General features: G+C 32.8%; 2 protein-coding genes across 3 annotated transcripts; both read right to left on the reverse strand.

Annotated features, from left to right (window-relative positions):
- Window positions 1-763: 763 nt before the first annotated feature.
- Window positions 764-11305, reverse strand: Bma-nrfl-1 (Uncharacterized protein; the record flags this gene model as incomplete). The annotated part of the gene is made up of 7 exons (XM_001899106.2): window positions 764-891; window positions 1191-1317; window positions 2554-2601; window positions 5402-5545; window positions 5803-5976; window positions 6437-6514; window positions 11183-11305. The coding sequence occupies 7 exons, from the start codon at window positions 11303-11305 to the stop codon at window positions 764-766; spliced, it is 822 nt and encodes a 273-aa protein (XP_001899141.2).
- A 3312-nt stretch (window positions 11306-14617) lies between these two features.
- On the reverse strand, window positions 14618-18039 carry Bm3228 (Uncharacterized protein; the record flags this gene model as incomplete). 2 transcript variants are annotated; one of them, XM_043073879.1, is made up of 9 exons in its annotated part: window positions 14796-14802; window positions 15311-15344; window positions 16039-16176; window positions 16313-16414; window positions 16615-16738; window positions 16836-17039; window positions 17141-17237; window positions 17593-17675; window positions 17911-18039. In XM_043073879.1, the coding sequence occupies 9 exons, from the start codon at window positions 18037-18039 to the stop codon at window positions 14796-14798; spliced, it is 918 nt and encodes a 305-aa protein (XP_042929813.1). The 2 variants fall into 2 exon arrangements, with proteins under 2 accessions (XP_001899139.2, XP_042929813.1); XM_001899104.2 differs by lacking the exon at window positions 15311-15344 and having other exon boundaries at window positions 14618-14802.
- Between the last annotated feature and the right edge of the window lie 355 nt (window positions 18040-18394).

The following is an 18394-nucleotide window of genomic DNA, read 5'->3' on the forward strand; positions in this document are numbered from 1 at the left end:
ACTTTAGCAATATATGCTTGAATGCAATACGTGAGGGAAATAGTGGGACAGGAATGCTCTGGCAGAATTACAACCCAGAAATTACAAATCCATATACGGTAATATAAGTTTATATGTCGGTAAATGACATAATAAACAATAACAATCATAATGGAGTATTAAATCTCTCCACAAGCAAAACAGCAATAAAACTGAATACAAGCAGAAATTATTACATAAAAGAGTTAATATTGAAAATGAGTCATAAGGCAATATGGTGGTATCTAAGTTCATTACGAACTCCATAGATTAATCATTGAAATGAAAAAAAAAAAAAAATCGAAAAGGATCTTGCGAATTTCGCTACAATTCTGTATCTTTTTTTCCTCTACAATAGTTCAGCAGCAAAACATACAAGATAAAGCGCTCACCGAGATTACAACATCGTTGCGAATCCATGCTTCAACAACACCTCTATTAACAAAAGCTGTCCTACATAGCTAGAATATAAATGTAGGAACTGCAATGCAAACTTTTTGTAAAACTATAAGTTTGAAAAAGTGAAGCGAAAAACATTGCTGACGGCAGAGACTGAATAGATAAATGAAACTGAATGACTAGTAGCAGATATAAGAATACGATTACTTATGCAATGAATCACAAAACATGTTCAAAATTGGTTAAAAATTTATGCATCACATCACTTTGACTGTCGTCTTATGATCCACTTTAAAGGAAGTTCAAGAAGTCACGAATGATTACAACAGACGGTACAGAAAACGTATTACATGTTGGAGACTAGCTTATATTTCTCCTTCAAACTCATTTGAGTGTCACGTCGAGGATCTTTCTTACGACTCACCAATCGACTGCGTGCCTCACCTGCACTCAATTTAAATATATCAGGTATTCCTGAAACCAAGAAGTCCTCAATACCGAAAAATGGACTGATAATGAACTTCTGTGCAAAAGCTCAGATTTTTTGCAACACAAAAATCATATGAACACATAAATGCACATCAGCACATAAACACCCAAGTCAATCTTCTATCCTTACAAATGTTTTTTTAAATAAAGGGTAGTATGCTTCAGTTAGTGACATAAGAGACGATAGTCTCGATGTCAAATGCCGTTTCAGTTTAAGAGACACAAGATTGTGAGAATAGATGTCATTAAACACATCACCTCATAATTATAAGATATTCACAAACCACTTTTATCCATTTTGTCGTTTCTCCCGAACCTCTCGGCTTCATCTTGATGAGATAAATCTGCTTCCTGTTTTAATGGTGCTACCGATGCAGTGATTTTTGGTTTTGAATTCGGTGAAACATTTTTCTGAAGTGAATGAAGTACTTCTAGCTAACTCGTTTCTGCCAACTTTCATTGAGGAATTCCCCATGTTTACCTAGGATACTTCTTTAGGCAAAATATTCAACCTCTACATGAAAAAGACTCCATCCAGCTAAAAAAGAAAAAAAAAAAACGCTTCAACTATTTCTAAGATCTTTCAGGACATTTCCAAGTCCTAATGTACACGTACAAAATATACATGGAAAGGAAACTTTTTAGATGAAAATCAAATTTGTGAGTGCTATCCATTCGGCGACTTGCAGTGTTCTCTAGTAAATTTATTCAAAGTAAAAAAAAGTTGTGATGTACTGAAGTTATAGAAAACACTGCACACCAAATGCCGGCTGTGAACGCCACAAGTGTTAGCATCGTTTTTTCATGAAGAGCAGCACAAGTCTTTCATACGTACAGCATAGCCAGATCCAAAAGTAATAAAATTTCCACAGTAGTGAACAATACAATATTCCTTAATCAGTAATCAAAAATGTTTCTAGAATAATGAGGAAAGTCGAATACGAAAAACAGTCGATATTCACAGAGATTACTACTGCAAATATCTTTAAAAAGCACCCATTGGCCAAATATTCTTCTGTTAAGTAAACCAAGTCACATAAGACTAAGACAGAAAAAAGAAAACCTTAAAAAATGAAAATATCAGTTCTTTTTTCTTAAAAATACAGTTTTTTTGCATTTTAAAGACAAAAAAGAGAACATATATGTTGTACGAATAAACTGTCATGGAGATGAATAAACACTTCTATAAACATACAGCTTCACTTCATTTACATAATCAACACAGAGGGAATGCAGAGTTATCTACAGAGTTATGAAATTCTTCAGAATATCCTATGTTTCGCACTTCTATAAAATACTGTACTGTTTGACAGTTCGATAACAATTTAATCGGTATTCATCTTCGCACTGCATCTTATTACCACAATTTTCGATAATTTTTGACTTTTGTAAAGTACATTATTTCTTGAATGAAAAACAACAAAATAAAAGTAAACGAAAGATTTCAAATCAAAACACCATTTTCAGGATAGAGACAGTAGTACGAAAGCAAACCTCACCGTACAGCGGTTTCTTGTTAAAAGTTGTAATGTGCAATTGGTATATCAATATAAAGTAGTTCTAGAGATGAATGCAAAGCTTCCATAAATTGATTAAGTGCTTAATAGTACTCATCATTAATTACAATAGGATTTTGAATGGACTTACACTGGAACTGATAGACTGCTCGCCAAACATCTTTACTTCGTTCGTTGGCTGAAACGCAGGGAAATTCTAACGGTTTGAAAAAATCGAAATATTCAGTTTCACAAACACTATAAAATCTATGACAAACTCATATTATTATTGCTGATGAGCTGGAAAACAAGTGGAAACACAGGACTGTACAAAATGGCATATATGTTCTTCTAGCTTACTTTCAATTTTGCGATAACATTCATAATATCATATACTCAGTTTTACGAAGGAAATTAATTGTTAGAAAAAATTTCTCTAGTTTCATAAACATGGACAAACAGTTATGCCGCCATTTGTATTTAACAAAATTTCATGAAACTGAACAAGATTAGTTAAACCATGAAAAACAAAGAGCAGAGCTTTGAAAAAAAGAACTAAAAGAAGTGAAGTTAACTATCTAATTCATTGTGGCTTTATAACACATTCGAGATGGTAACTTCCTCTTTATCACATAAAATTTTAGGAGTAAAAAATTGCTAAATTTAGGGTGATGTGCACGGGTGACAGGGAGTGGGAAAAGTGGTGAAAATAAAGATGGAGGATGTATTATGGGATAACGACGCCCGTAGATATTTTTGTTGTGCAAAAAACGCACCAGATTTACAAGGTTCTTTTTTATTACTCTTTCAACTATTAAATGGTTATTAAGCTAACAATGGTGTTAACACCGTGAATGCTTTAAAATGTCAGTTCCCTTTAAATGATCAATATTTTCAAAGATGGATGACCAAAAGTATTTTTTTAAGAACTTTTCTTCATAACTTTCCGTCCAGTTTTAAAAATGGTCCTTCAAAAACAATCTCAGCATACCTCAATAACACGACAGGTCAAAATTCGCTTTTTTATGTTTTCAATTGCAAGAATACTTCTACTAATATCCGTAAAAATTAATTAGTACTTTCATAGTGTAATTTAGTTATGAAACACAAAAACTTACTATAAGACATTTAATATAAGTAACTATTTAAGGAATGTAATAAAAACACTTTTAAATCAAATTCAGTAACTTCTTATCTGAACTCGTCAAATATCTGAAAAGGATGATTTTAGCAAAAAAAAAAAAAAAAAAAAGAAAATACATAGCAGATATGATATTTGAGCACTACGGTGTTTGACCAGATATGGCTGATAAACTGATTTATGTAAAACAAGGAATGTAAGGTAAAACTGAAATGCTATATTAGGAATATACGTCAAATGAGCTCATCTGTTTAACTTTTTTTTCTTCCCAATCTATTTAGCAAAGGTCACAGATTTCAAAAAAAGCACTAAACAGTACTATATCATCTGATGGTGAATGGCTGGATGATCATAAATCATGACAGAAGTTGGTATCCAATCAACAGTAAAAGATGCAGAGAAGTGAAGTACGAAAAAGGTGGTGAAATTACGTAAATTTTCGAAATGAATGGTAAAGCAACACTTGTAAGGAGGCTAACGTTAATAGTGACTGAAAATGCCATGGTAGGGTAAAGATGAAATGCACTGAAAAATGTAAGAAAACTGCATAGAATTACACTATTTTCTATAACGTGTAAGGATGACGTAGAAAGCATAGCATTTACTTCTTGGGAGGACACCGAGTCGACTTAGATGAACTGTGTTGACTGAACCATCCAAAATGCTAATATCATTTTTCATATTAAAAATATTACACATGAAATGGAACTAAACAGGAAACAGTATCTCGGGAAAATGATGTCTGATATTTTTTACAGTTTTGCTGCAGCCATACATTGAAAACACACAATATATAACTAAAAATATTTTCCATGGAAGTTTTCTAAATAGATATATTACATGTTTGTTGAGCACACAAAATTGTTAAGTTATACGGTATTGTCATGCAAGGTGTATGTTTTAAATTGGATTGCAATCTTGCTCACAAGAGGTTAAAACATTTCGTCTTTCGTATTGGACTCAGCACTTTACATTTTTCAGTTGAAAAAACTTAGGTGCTCTGCACATATGTTCGAGAGAATTTCGAACTGATATAACAAAAATGGGACAACACAACAAAGTTAAGGAGGATATTAATGAGATACCACATTACACTTCATTACAACAAGAAAGATAATCCATTCGAAATATTCGGTCATAAAAAGACAGAACGAATCTAAAGACAAAAAACAGTAAGAATTAAAAACTGGTCAGTTTGCTTAATAAACATAAAATCAGGAAAGGGGAAAAGAAATAAAACTTGAGTCACAATAGAAATACTATTTGCAAAACAGAAACTACTTAAGCATTATGAAACGGATGCATCAAACAGGTCTGTGCAGTATTTTTGATAGTCCTTGTAAATATATGAAAGTAGAGAAAATGAGTATGCTGCCATACATTCATTCCATAAATATAGGATAAAACTCCATTTGTAAAAAGGATGAATACAACGATGAAGCAGATCAGGGAATCACAGCTATTTTCAACATTACATTACTTGATAATTAATGTAGTTTTACAGTAATGTAGTCAAGTAATACAGTTCTGTGCCAGTTTTATATAGCATGTGAAATTTGTTTCGAAGAGAATTGCCAATAAAGCAATCATACCACAGATCTTTTGAATTATTCTTTAGTATAATTCGAGTAAAAAATAGCATACTTGATAAGAAACTTCTTTCCCTCAGCAGTATCTATTTATCCAATGGAATCAGAAAAAATGAAAAAAGAACAAGGTTTACCTTCTCCTAATTTATTTTTCTCAGAGTTCCAGCCAAATTCGTGATTAAATTCGTGGTTGTTGTTTAATCTCATGAATTTTTTGAAAATATAGTTAAAGACACTATTACCAGATATAAATTTTAAAAAGAGCTTACAGAAGAACCATTCTCGAAATTATACAAATCTACCCGACCAAATGAATACTCCATATGGTTTTCAGTGTACCACTGGTCAATTTCTTCTGATGCAACCAGCAGTTCGGTTCGTAATGGATTTTTTTTTATTAATGACACAACTTCCTATAAAGTAGCTTTTTGAACGAAAAGAACAATAGAAATTATAGTTCCCTAATGGAAGATGTAAATTCAGAATAAATTTTCTTAGGTTAACACATATTGAATTAAAATGAATGTGAATATCAAAAGCAGGGAATTTCGACCGCACAACGAACTAACAAACCATTTAAATGTCAAAATAAATCATTGTAAATGTACACTGAACAGAAAATATTAACCATATAAATCAGAGCTTGTATAAATGCGTTAAAATTATATACCTTGTGAGCAGTGCTTGGATAAATAAGTTGACCATTAACACCCACAATTCTCTGTCCCATCTGTAAACCAGCCCTTTCACCGATACCATTTTTATCAACAGCTCCAACAAAATGGCCTCGATTCTTTTCGGCATGTAAATTAAATCCAAACTCTTCCGTCGGATCACGTTTTCTCTGCATCAGATCAAATATATACGATTTTTCACCAGATTACAAAGCATATGAGGAAAAACTGCAAGTAAATACCGGAATAATGAATATTATGTATCCAGACCTACCTTTATTTTACAATATTATCTGAACAATAATCACATCCATGCTAATACTAGAGTATTCTCATGAGATACCCCACTGAGACGGTTGAACTTCGATTACAATACCAGAAAGAATTAAAGCCATGAATGCTGTATGATTCAGCATTCCGGGTAAGCTTAAGGTGCGCAAAATTTGAAATTTTTTAAAAAGAAATTTCAGATGGAACAGATGGTGCAAACAGATTTTTGTACTGAAAGAAAATTCTCTTCAAGACCTTTTATATTTGAGAGTGTTTATGAATCGAAAAACAAGAACGCTTACAGAACAATTTTTAACAACTATTTTTTGAATTTAATTTTATGTTTGCAAAAATACGAACCAATCGGCATAGCCGTGGTTTCGGAACATTCGTCATTGATGAAACACAAGAAGAAATGTAATGCTTTGGTTTATCCTCCTGAAAACAACAATATCTCGCATTCTATTTCTTTATAAAAAATTCTTTAAATATCAATGACGTAAATATTACATACGAATTCATATCTCATAATCAGTTTCAAATAGCATTCTTCAAACAGTATTTTTCCAGAAGAAAAATGGTAAAAGCCAACCAAAATTCATATAATTTGCTAAAAATAACTTCGAAAGATTGAAAATATTTTCCTAAAGAGGAACAATGAATCTAAAACGGGTATCCTGTGAATATCAAAAATATCAAATGTCCAGATAAACTGCTAATTTTACAAAATAACTAACAAAAAAATTAAAAATTCCTACACCAAGTAACCCTGCCAACAAATTAAATTTAAATATTTTCTTTATCAGTATGACTTGAAACAAGATAAGAAAATAAATCGACAGGAAAAACACAATCCGCAACTAACAGTCCTTAACTTCTATTGAACTATCGCAAATAGTTACTTTTCGAACTTCAAGTCCAAAAGCACAACAAAACTTAAGACCCTTATCCCACCATTAACTAAACCATCAAAATCAAAACGATGACTGCTAACTCCGAAAAATTGGAGATCCAATTTTTGTGCTTTCCATTTCTTCTAGAAATTGAAAACATTGCATTACAAGTGATAAGCTGAACATTTATGTGAAACTTCGACATCCACAACATATTAAATGATAATTATTCAAGTTGAAGGTTGTGAATACCCAGAGCACTACCATCTTCCAGGAGACATTAAAAAATTCGACCAGTTAACCACTAAAGTAACACATAAATTAATAACTGTTGACACAAATTTATGCAAAATTATTTAAACAGCCAATTCAATTTTCTATGTCTTCTAATCACTTATACTCAACTTTCACTTGGAACTGCTTGCCTAAATGACATATGCCTCCAGCCACCCACCGCTTATCTTCAGAAAATCCTAACTGATTATTGCATATAGAATCTTTACATGTGAATAGGTGAGTGGATTGCGATAATTACTAGAGAAATTACCAGTCCCAATTGATTTCCTGATTTCATCCATGGCCAATATTGTAAGCACAATTCCAAGAAAGTCCAAGGAAGCCAAATGTTATTTTGATGTAAACGAGAATAAAAAGCCGAGAGAAACTTCAAGATTTAATTCGTAATACTCCGACTAAATTAGCTTAGTTAGAAACAGTCATTATTACTGGTCTGTTCATTTTTTTATTTGCTAAATCAAGGATGAAAGAACTACTAAAGCTCTTAATCACACCAATAATTATTATACAAAATAGTTTTATAAAAATTTAACTGTTTTTCTGGTCAATAAAACATTATCCGGAATAAAAAACAAGTTATGTAACTGATCCTTTTTAAGCAGCAGAATTACATCTGCTTTAGAAAAAAGCATTTGAAATCTTAATTATTAAATGGTGACAGTATCTGAAGAAGTCCTTCAATACAGCAAAAATATGTATGCCTCGATTACCTCTTTGTCTACTAACAGAAGACTTTGTTTTTCCGATGATGCAACTGAATGTCAGAAAACATGCCTGTAAACCGAAGTATTCAGTCACATCTTTTCATTAATTCATATAATGTTAATAGACAATTCAAATTAATGGTTAAGAAATTTGTTCTATAATTTGCAACACTAATTATGATAACAGGAAGAAAGTTTCCCGATGTTTATCAAGAAATAACAGTCTTAATTAAAATTTGGTAATTTAAAGTAAAAACTATTTTAGGAAACAAGAAATTTAAACCACTAATTCTTGAGATGTTAGTGATACTAAATTTCATCCCGGCATTCAAGATTTTCATAACTATTTTTATAAACAAAACGAAGTGAGAAAAGACCAAGATGAATAAAGATGGGAATTGAAGGACAGAGCTGGCTTTCCGTGCTATGCCAGGCCACGTCATTTTATTGGATCAGTATAAATGTTAGACACTCAACATACATACGAACTTAGCAAATCAGAAAGTCAAAATACTTGGAGAATTCATCCAGAAAAGTGAATTACTAAAAAAATTTTCAGTGTTAGTTAACCCTTGACCATCAAAAGTACAGCATCTTTCAAACAGTCATAGAATTCCAGAAAGTTGCGAAAGTTTTCAAAATCTTTTTTAAGAAAACCAAGCAATTTCTAAGCAAATGTCTATAACCTGTCAAACTGTAAAAATCTAGAAAATAGCGCATCTTTATCCAGAAAATGCGCTATTCTTCTGTCTTCTTTAATAGCTTTCATTTCGAACAATCCTATCGAGAAAAAGATGATTCTGTGAAAGAAGGAAAAAGTAGTAAAAAGCTGTAAGAAACGGAAAAATTGTAGAATATGAAATGAATAAACAATAAGAAAAAAATTATAGTGAAGTAAGTGTAAGCAGTGCTTATTCTCTGTTAAAAATCCCCGACTTTCCCAAAACCTTACCTGAGAAAAGGAAATCAAACAAGTTCAGTGATCTAAATCCTCGCATATTTACAATGAGAATCAGACCTGCAGACTATGCATACATATATGCATAGTACACACACACACACACACACACACACATATATATGTATATACAAAGGCGGGGTGCAGACAAAGAAAGAGATGAAGTGACGTATGCAGGGGAAGCAGTCTTGGGACATAATCAATAACACTACAGAGAGTGTGTGGAAAGATAGCGTTGAAAGAAAACCATGATCGAAGAGTTTCTCCATCGAATTTTCAATGAGAACAGTGACGAGTGATAAAGGCATGTCGTGTCGTCACTTCCATTAAAGTTTAATCATGTTCGGAAGGGACAAATGGTTGTATTGCAGTAGTTGGTGTAACTTGTGTGGATATCACTCCCTCACAATGATTTATGTTGTTAAAACACAGCATGTTAATATGATATATGATTTGAAGTTCATTGTCCCCATGCTCACTCCCATCTAGAGTCTGGATTTTGCTAATTATCAGTGCAAATGTTCACGGTCAATTCAACACATTATGATAGGGAAATACAGAAACTCAACTTGAAAGAGTGATCACTAATAAATAAATGAAAAGTTGAAAGCTTTCAGATAAACAGTTCATAACATGCAAATATTAGTTCAAGCTTGACCAGATAACTGGATAAGTGTGGCATTCATCCACTGATATTTTAATCACTTTTCTGCAACTCTTTAGGATCTATATAATCACTTCTCAAATACAGTTCAGATGAATATGGAGTCGAAAAATAAGAATAGGAAATCTTTAACAGTTCTTTAATAGCCATTCGATGACACAATTTCTGCTAAGTGATAAGACGACCGCTGTCTAGAAGAGGATTGTATGAACAGACATAGGTGGGCAGCAAAGAGAATAAGCGACAGTAAATGGGAAAAAAAGGAGAACACACAAAAGGAACCATTTCTACTCTTTAAAAATAGTTTCTTTAGAATTGTATCCTAGTGAAAAGACGATAAGATTTATTTGCTAACAGCGATACGCGCCATAGATGGCAAACTTGCAAAATGTCGAACACTTTTATTCGGGAGTGATAGAATTCTACGATGAAATGGCATAACATCATTATACGGCCAAAACGGATGCATAAACCGGGAAAGAAAGCAAAAGAGGAGGACCTATCTTCGATAAGGACCAGTGCACTGCTGCTGAAGTTGTTAGTGACTTGTTATCGAGGGATAGCCCTGTTCCTTCTTACTAGAAAAATGAAAGGACACACTGTTCTGACTACGCTGAAACAATCGTTAGTTCCTCTAATGGTAACCAATAAGTAGCAAATTGGAGATACCCAAGGCTATGAAGAAGGAGAAATAAAACATGCAGGTGCAGTCGCATATATCGATCTCCTCATCAACATGTACATTAGATGCAGGTACAGTCGATCCTCACCCTCATCCTGTTCTTCTTACAGACGTTTCTCTCCATGACAACTTGATCATACCATTCAAGTCTTTCTTTAATTGAATTAAATGTTGGCACTACCGCTACTTATTATAATTGTCATTATGCTAACTACTAGAAAATAAAAAACAAGTTACTCAGACTAGTGCAGTAGGTTGAAATAAGCGGAATGCTAAGTGTGGCATATTTCAGATTCTTCTAGTAACTATGAGTCAAGAAAAAGATTACTGAAACTGTCGGGTTTTACATATTATTGGACGTGAATTTCGCATTTGAAAATAATCATCTAAAAAAGGTCTAGTCATATGATTAGATTTTAATAATAGTTGATTTCGTTAGAGCCAATTCTAACTTTATTTGAAGGACAAAGTATTTTCATGCATAAATCATCAGTGATACAAAGACTGTCACGAACTTTCTAGACAATCAATGAATTGAAAAGCAAGGATTCAACTATTTGCTATTTCATTTCACCTTTCCATAGAGTACTTCTGCTTTCAATTTTTTAAAGAATTGGAAGGAGTGAACAATCGTTGTTATATATAGATAATGGAAATGCGAAAGCACAGAAAAGGAAGAAGGGAAGCACATAATAGACAAATTTGAAAAGTATGAAAAAGATAGCCCAAGCAGGCACTGTATTTGACAGCTGCACATTTTACTTCATTGAGCATTTGTTCTATCGAATGTTCAATGAATACACCAATAGCCATCAATGGACAAATTTCAGTTAGGATATAAAAACAGTACTTATTTGAATGTGAAACTGAATAGCGATCTAATCTATATTCATAAGGCATGAACTTACCTTCTCATTCTTGGTTTGGCTTCGCGAAGAAAGATTTGTGAAGGGATTTAACCACGGTTGTTGCAAATTAGTCTGTAGTTGAAAATACCAATGCGAGAAAGGCAAGTTTATTGTAAGAGACATAGCTTCACATTGGTGGTGCGGTTCTTAATACATTGTCTTCTCCTCGAGTACTTGTTGAGTTAGTTTACCAATGGTTTACAGCACGGAACATACTCAATAATAATAAACAGTTATCAATTTGATGGTGAAACTGTAAGGACTGCAAGCACAAACATTCGCCACGAAACAATTAAAAAATACTAAATTGAAAAACCAGCCCTTTTTGAGAGGAACACAGACAACATGAAGTAAGGGCAGTGTTCATGGAGGCATGCCTCTTACACCATTCCAAGTTTTCCCTGATATCAGAAAAAGCTGATGCTGCAGTGGACTCTCCTTGATTCTTTGAATTACCTATAAATAAATTTTCACTTCTGTTTCCTTTCTTGGAATTTGTGATCTCTTTAAAGAAACTGCTAGTGAATCAGCAACTCACCTATCTTATTCATTTTTCATTATTGTCATGATTATCACTGTGTACTAGAAAAAACGTTTCTGAATAATTTGAAATATCTTCGTGTCCGACACTTTCGTTTTTCCTATTGATGAAAGGCAAAACACTGAAGTTAGAGTAGCACTGGGAATTACTCGCAAATCATAAATCACTTTCTTTATAAAAACTGAAAAAATGTTAGGTGAAGCAGTTTAATCGATTTGAAGTTTTTTGTTGATGGCACGAATATCTTATGCTTAAAGGAAGAGTTAAACAAAGTAGATATTCCCGCAGAGCTGGACAACAATATCAAAAGAGAAGGAAGTGGACAATCAGGAAATGAAGTCACCGTGCTGAACGTATTACTGAATAATTCCAACTCCGCATTCATAAATTGCCTCTGTTTCCCCATTTCCTTTTTTTTTTCTTTCTTTCTCCCACACACAATCTTTTAACACCCATCGTACTAGAGGTCATTTCCTGAAAGTGTTCAAAATTTATGGTAATAATAGAAACAGTTTCATTCACAACAGTACAACAGAAAAATAATGCACCCTGCCCAGAACAAAAAAACGATTAGCAAAAATGCAAGACTTCTGCTATATTTTTGCAATACGCTAGCGGACGATTGTGGAACTTTTAAATCTGCCATCACGGTTAGTTAAAATAATAAAATGATAGGATTATCACGGATAAGGAAAGTAAATGATAAACAGTCCTGAGAGAGGGAATAACCTGAATTATATGTATAGCATATTAAAAGCAGTATCAAAAGAAAATGTCATTGGCATATTTTTGGCAAAGATTACCAAAACTTCATTCACAAATGACAAAGCTAACTAATCAAAGTCATTATGAAATAAAACTTCGTCCACGTGAAGCAAATGGTTCTGCCGGAAACAATTCCACTGACATTAACCACTATACTTTTATATTATCAGTATTACTCGAGTTCAAAATGGCATATAAGAACTCTTATTCCAAGAAACAAAGCAGTGGTGGTAGAATGTGGAGCTTAATTACCTCTTAATTCTCTTATGCAATCCTAATTCCCTTATGCAACTGCCCGATATTCAGATAGAGTTCCCCATCTATGTAAGCTCTCTGTAATATTAGTACTATTAAGTGGATAGTGAATATTAAGAGTAAGGATGAAAAACACACCATTAAAGCTTGCTGTTATGAGTAAAGTTAGTGTAAAAAGTGTATGCTTTACACTATTTTCCCTTTCTGTCAACTGATTTTGTGGCATATTTTAAGTTGTGACAATCCTTATACTAAATTTTAAAAAATGAGAAATTGGAAAGAAAACAAGAATTAGCACCGTTCACGCAGAAACAATCTAGCATGATTAACAGTTAAGCATATCAGATGAAAACCAGGAACTTGTGATACTCAGAGTAAAAGTTCTCTGTCACTTATAACTCAGTTGTTTCTCTACACAACATGATTACTAAACATGTGTTTTTCTTGGTCATTGAAGACTGTCCGAATAACAACCCGAAGATGAAGGAACAAGTTACTGACTAGCAATGGTGACATATATCCCTAAGTCACAGTTAAAACACAAAAATAAAGAACACAAATGAAAGCTGAGACGATTTCTAGAAGCAGCGGCGTTATTACCAACAATAGTTTAAACGAAAAGCACCAAAAAAGTTGTTAGACCTTATTACAACAGAACAACAATCATTAGTAATATAAAAACGGGCAAAGAAAAAGGGTTCAGAGGTGCAAAGCAGACAAAAATCAATGAGCGATAACGGCAGCAGCAAACAAATTGGTTAAAGATATTTTCATCAATGGAAGCAGCATAGAGTGTAGTTGCTCCACATCGGACAAGTAGGAAAAGTTAAGATACTGAACGTAGCCGCAACAGATTCCAGACATTTACCCAAGCGACAGAAAATGCTTAAATAATAATTGGCACATAAAACTACCTCAATCCATTTCGAAAACATAGTGAATCCAGAAATATTATGACCCAGAATTAATCTCATTCCAAAGGAAAGTTACACAACCAGTCAACTTCGGAAAATATTTTCATATAAAAAGAAATGAAGTGTAGCGATATGTTCCCATCATGAAAACCTGATATAAAACTCAGTGTTGCAACTACAATTAAAAGTAGGCATATTCACGGAGTGATTAAAAGAATATAATCCTTTATTTAACATCGAGTTGTTTTTTCTAAAGAAAATGTAGACACTTGTTAAATGTAATCACTGTCCCTGCCAAAGCATATTATAGTAATGTCATCTTAACCACAAGATATCATCAACTCACTCCATTTACAACTACCATAATTACCATCTATATCTCTCACTTCTGATGGAGTATATTTCTGCAATTTATTTTCCTTAACAGTGTGGTATTGTTAAAAAATTCTTAACTCCCAAAAAGTGTTATCTCAACAATAATTAAGGTACGAAGTTCCTTGCTGGGATTCAACGCATGCAACGTACTATGTAATCACAAGAAAGCGTGGCCATCGATTTAACGAAGGCAGTAAGCAAAAAATAAAAATCATTTACAACAACATGCTTGAAATATGTGAGGTCTCTACTTAACACAGTATAACAGTTAAGCGATCAAATTTCTTTTATGATTAGTGAAATTTCTGACGAAAAAAGACAGCGAGCAATAATTTATAGGAACTATAAAAATAGCAAAACACTTCCCAATTCAAACATAAAAATAAAAGCTGTTGCTGAGTTAAAAGTTCTAATATTCCTTCACCCAATATAATGGAAAATAACTGTGTTATGTGTATTTTCGAATGAGTTAAAAAAAAAAAAATAATTTTGTAAACAATAGGTCAACAATATGGAGATGCCAGTACTTTCATGAATCACCCCGACAAAACATATCAACAAATTTTTGCCAAAAAAATATATGAATTATAATTCATCCGTCGTGGAAATCTGACTATTTCGCTTGTGATTTCTTTCACTTTCCACTTTTGAATTCGACAAATCCTTTTGCGGGTTCTCAAAATTTTTCGTCGTAATATCGATTTCGAAGTTCTCTAAATTGCCACTGCTCTTCCTATTTTTGGCCCTTTCCTCATTAATCGCACTAGGTGCTGTAAAAAGCTATATTGGCAAATCATAAAATATATAAAGAAATTTATGAAAAAACAAAAATTGCAAGTATTTCCCATGAACAACTCATCTAATCTTGCATTTCTGCTGTTTTTAGCAGAAAGTGAATTTCATTTGTTGAAAATCAGATTTGACGAATTCACGTGCTGAATCGTATTCATGCAGGTAATAATCAAAAACAATTCTTAGTCAGTAATTATGCAAATCTGTACTTCGCTTTACACATCAATTTATATAAAGATTAACAGAAAATGGGAGAAGCTTCCAGATGAAACGAGGATAAGACGTCTGGGACAATTTTTGAAACAGCTAGTAGATCAAAGCAAGGAATGTGGAATTTTAGAAAGTGTGCTGTGATCAAAATAAAATTCAATGAACAAAGCCATGAGTGCACACAGAGCAGCGAATACAAATAAACTGAATGACCGCCGCCAAATGACCACTATTACTAATATACAAAGGCCTGTAATCGAAAACGAACGAAGTAACCTGTCTGGTCGTACCCACAATTTCCCAGGCGAAGCTGAAAAGCATTACAGCAGTAAATGTTATAATAAAATGTACCAACACTCAAGAATACTGTCAACAAAATCTGATATTTTAGCATCACCGCATCACCATTCACATTAAGTACCCAACAATTCCATGGTAATTATTGTTAAACAGCTTTAAAATGCTAATATGAAAGCAGCTTTTACATTTAGAATACTAAAAGATTAGGCATATAAAACAAAACAGAGATCACCATAAAAGTGTGAATATAACATTATACCGATTTTGATCAGCCTAATGTGCTGTAAAGTATTATGCCATAAAAAAAAAAACGTCATGCTATTTACCTCAAGAAGAACATATAAGGACAAAACGGTGATAGTGTTTTCAAAAAATTTTTCCTATGTTTTAACATTTCTAAAGGTTGGTTATATATATTAGGGTAAAATTAAACCGAGAAACAGCAGCGTGTTCTCGCCTCTAGAATAAGACAAGACTTACAAGTAAGTGTCACAATATACATGAATTTAAATATTAAAAATTTTGCCACATATATTTGGCAAATACCAGAACATACTTAAAAACAACACCTATTTCAACAAAGCATAAAGTAAATTAAACCTGGAGGACACTTCTATAATATTTTTAAGCGAGAAAATAAAAAAAAAAAAAAAAGAAAAAAAAAAAACAGAAGGTTTTTCTACAAAAAGAAAATCGAGACATACCTTTAACGTCAACTTCACAAATACCCTTAGAGCCTTTGACAAAGCCTTTCTCACATATACATTCGTATGAACCATCTGTATTAATGCACTTAACATGTTCACCAGTACACCGATTTTCATCAAGACATTCGTTGGTATCTGTAAAACCAAAAAAAAATTGAATAAACTTTAAAAATAACTGTTTAAGCGATAGTGAAAATATACTTTGCTCCATGTAAAGAAATCTGCAAGAACATTAATTCCACAATACGGTTAAAACTGGAACTTTTCGAACCTTCACATTCATTGTTATCATTCATGACCCACCCAACATGACACTCTTTACAATTTCCTGGCCCACCAGCAGAACAACCGCCTCTACACGATTTGTGACATTCTAGAAATGTCAAAGGCATTATAAATAATGAAAACCGTAAAAGATTTAGTTATTCCACTTCATAAGTGAAATCGTCATATTTTTCTAATTTCCAAGCATTAAAAAAATTGGCAAAAAATATTAAAAAGTAAAAACACTTCAAAATATTCATCATATCCATTTGTTTTAGTGCATAATGCACTGTGTATAATTAAATTTACCCTTGCAAATGAAAGCAGAACTATTTCGCGTAGCGTAATAATTTGCATCACAGTTGCTACACATAAAGCCAACATAACCTATGTCACACCTGCACTTACCACTCCCTTCTCGAGAGCCATCACCCTAAAACTTATTATCGTAAAAGTATCAATTTAATTTCTTTTACTATTTTTGGTTTCATTGGAACTTTTTTCAAAACTGACAGATTTTTAATGGAAACCTGACAAGATCCATGGCCAGAACAAACTGGAAGACCTTTATCAACACCAGGACAAGGTTTGCAATCTGCACCAAAATGTCCCGCATTGCAACATAACCGCAACTTTTCGTAACAAAACCACTTCAGGAAATCAGGATTGGAAAGCTGTTTATGGAAGTACCAGTTCTCAATGCTCTCTTCATGTTCTTCAACCAACTGCTGACACTGCAATATCGTTATAATTAATTTTGCCTTTGTAAAAACCTATAGCGTTTCAAATAAAACGACTTTTAATGAACGAATGCTGCTGGTAACCGTTCAGATACCTTGAATTCGATATCCTTGACATCTCTAAATCCATTCGAATCATCCAAATATTTCATTTTACATAGATACTCCATAATCTCTATCAATCTTATTTCACTAAAACGATAAAGATTATACAGCACTGTGAACTTTCAATAAATTTTTTGGTTAATTTCAAATATTTCAGTCCCAAATATCCCATAAAAACTCCTCTTTGAAAGCAAAGACAAAAGTTCACCTAAAAACTACCTTAGCTTTATGTGTACCAACTTTATCATTATCCTTTATCCTTTATCATTAGCTTTATACAAAATTTTTTGAATTACAGTCCACATAAAGTTCTATATGAACTAGTCTTTCACACTCACAATTTACAATCAAACCTTAAACATATCCAATGCTAATTTTTGAAAGAACAAATTTTAACCAAAATTAACTTTAACAGAAAGAGATTCTAAAAATATCAACAAACCTTCTGGCAAACTTTCCCAACTTTTTCTCCTCCCAATCAGTATTTCCACCAGCAAAGTGCTGATTTTCAGTTTTTTTCAGGCCCTACAAAATAAACTAGAAAAACTGGTGCAAAAATAGAATTTATACATACGTAGTATCTCTAAAATAAGTCATCCTTACATTACATATATGCACTCTTTACCAAACCAGAATCTATAACTGTGGATGTAAAAAAGATTTCCAAAGTTCAGAACGAATCCTACATTGCCAAAATGTTAAATAACTTTAATAACTCTGTTTATCCTTAAGAAATAGTACCTGCCATTATAAAACAAACCGCTTTGAATGTTTCCACGACAAGCGAGCAGTATTTACATTTATCAATGTATGCAGCGAATCCCAATGTGACCATGAAAATCAGCCAATAGATCATTGAGGAAGATAAAACACTTTGACTGTTGTACATCTTAGCATTACTGAAATGCAGTTAATGATACAAAGAAGTGACGGACAATAGTACCATACTAAAACCACATGGACATATAGTGCTGACTGATAACGACTAGAATTACATGTTCTGACAATATGCAGGTAGTAGCCAATAGCAAAACGAAAGTATTTTGGTTGTAGAACGATAGAAAACAAAAAAAGTAGTGGAAATCAAACTGCGCTAGACGACGATGTAATTTGCGAAAAGGCATTTAAAGGTATTTAGTAATTGACTAAGTAGCAATGTAAATGCAGATATGGTGAACGAAGTCATCGTCCACACCTTTTGAGGTGTATTATATGCACACGGTGTTAAGGCTTTATTTATTTCC

The sequence above is a fragment of the Brugia malayi genome (assembly GCF_000002995.4).
Source record: "Brugia malayi strain FR3 genome assembly, contig: Bm_v4_ChrX_scaffold_001, whole genome shotgun sequence".
NCBI classification, from domain to species: Eukaryota; Metazoa; Nematoda; class Chromadorea; order Rhabditida; family Onchocercidae; genus Brugia; species Brugia malayi.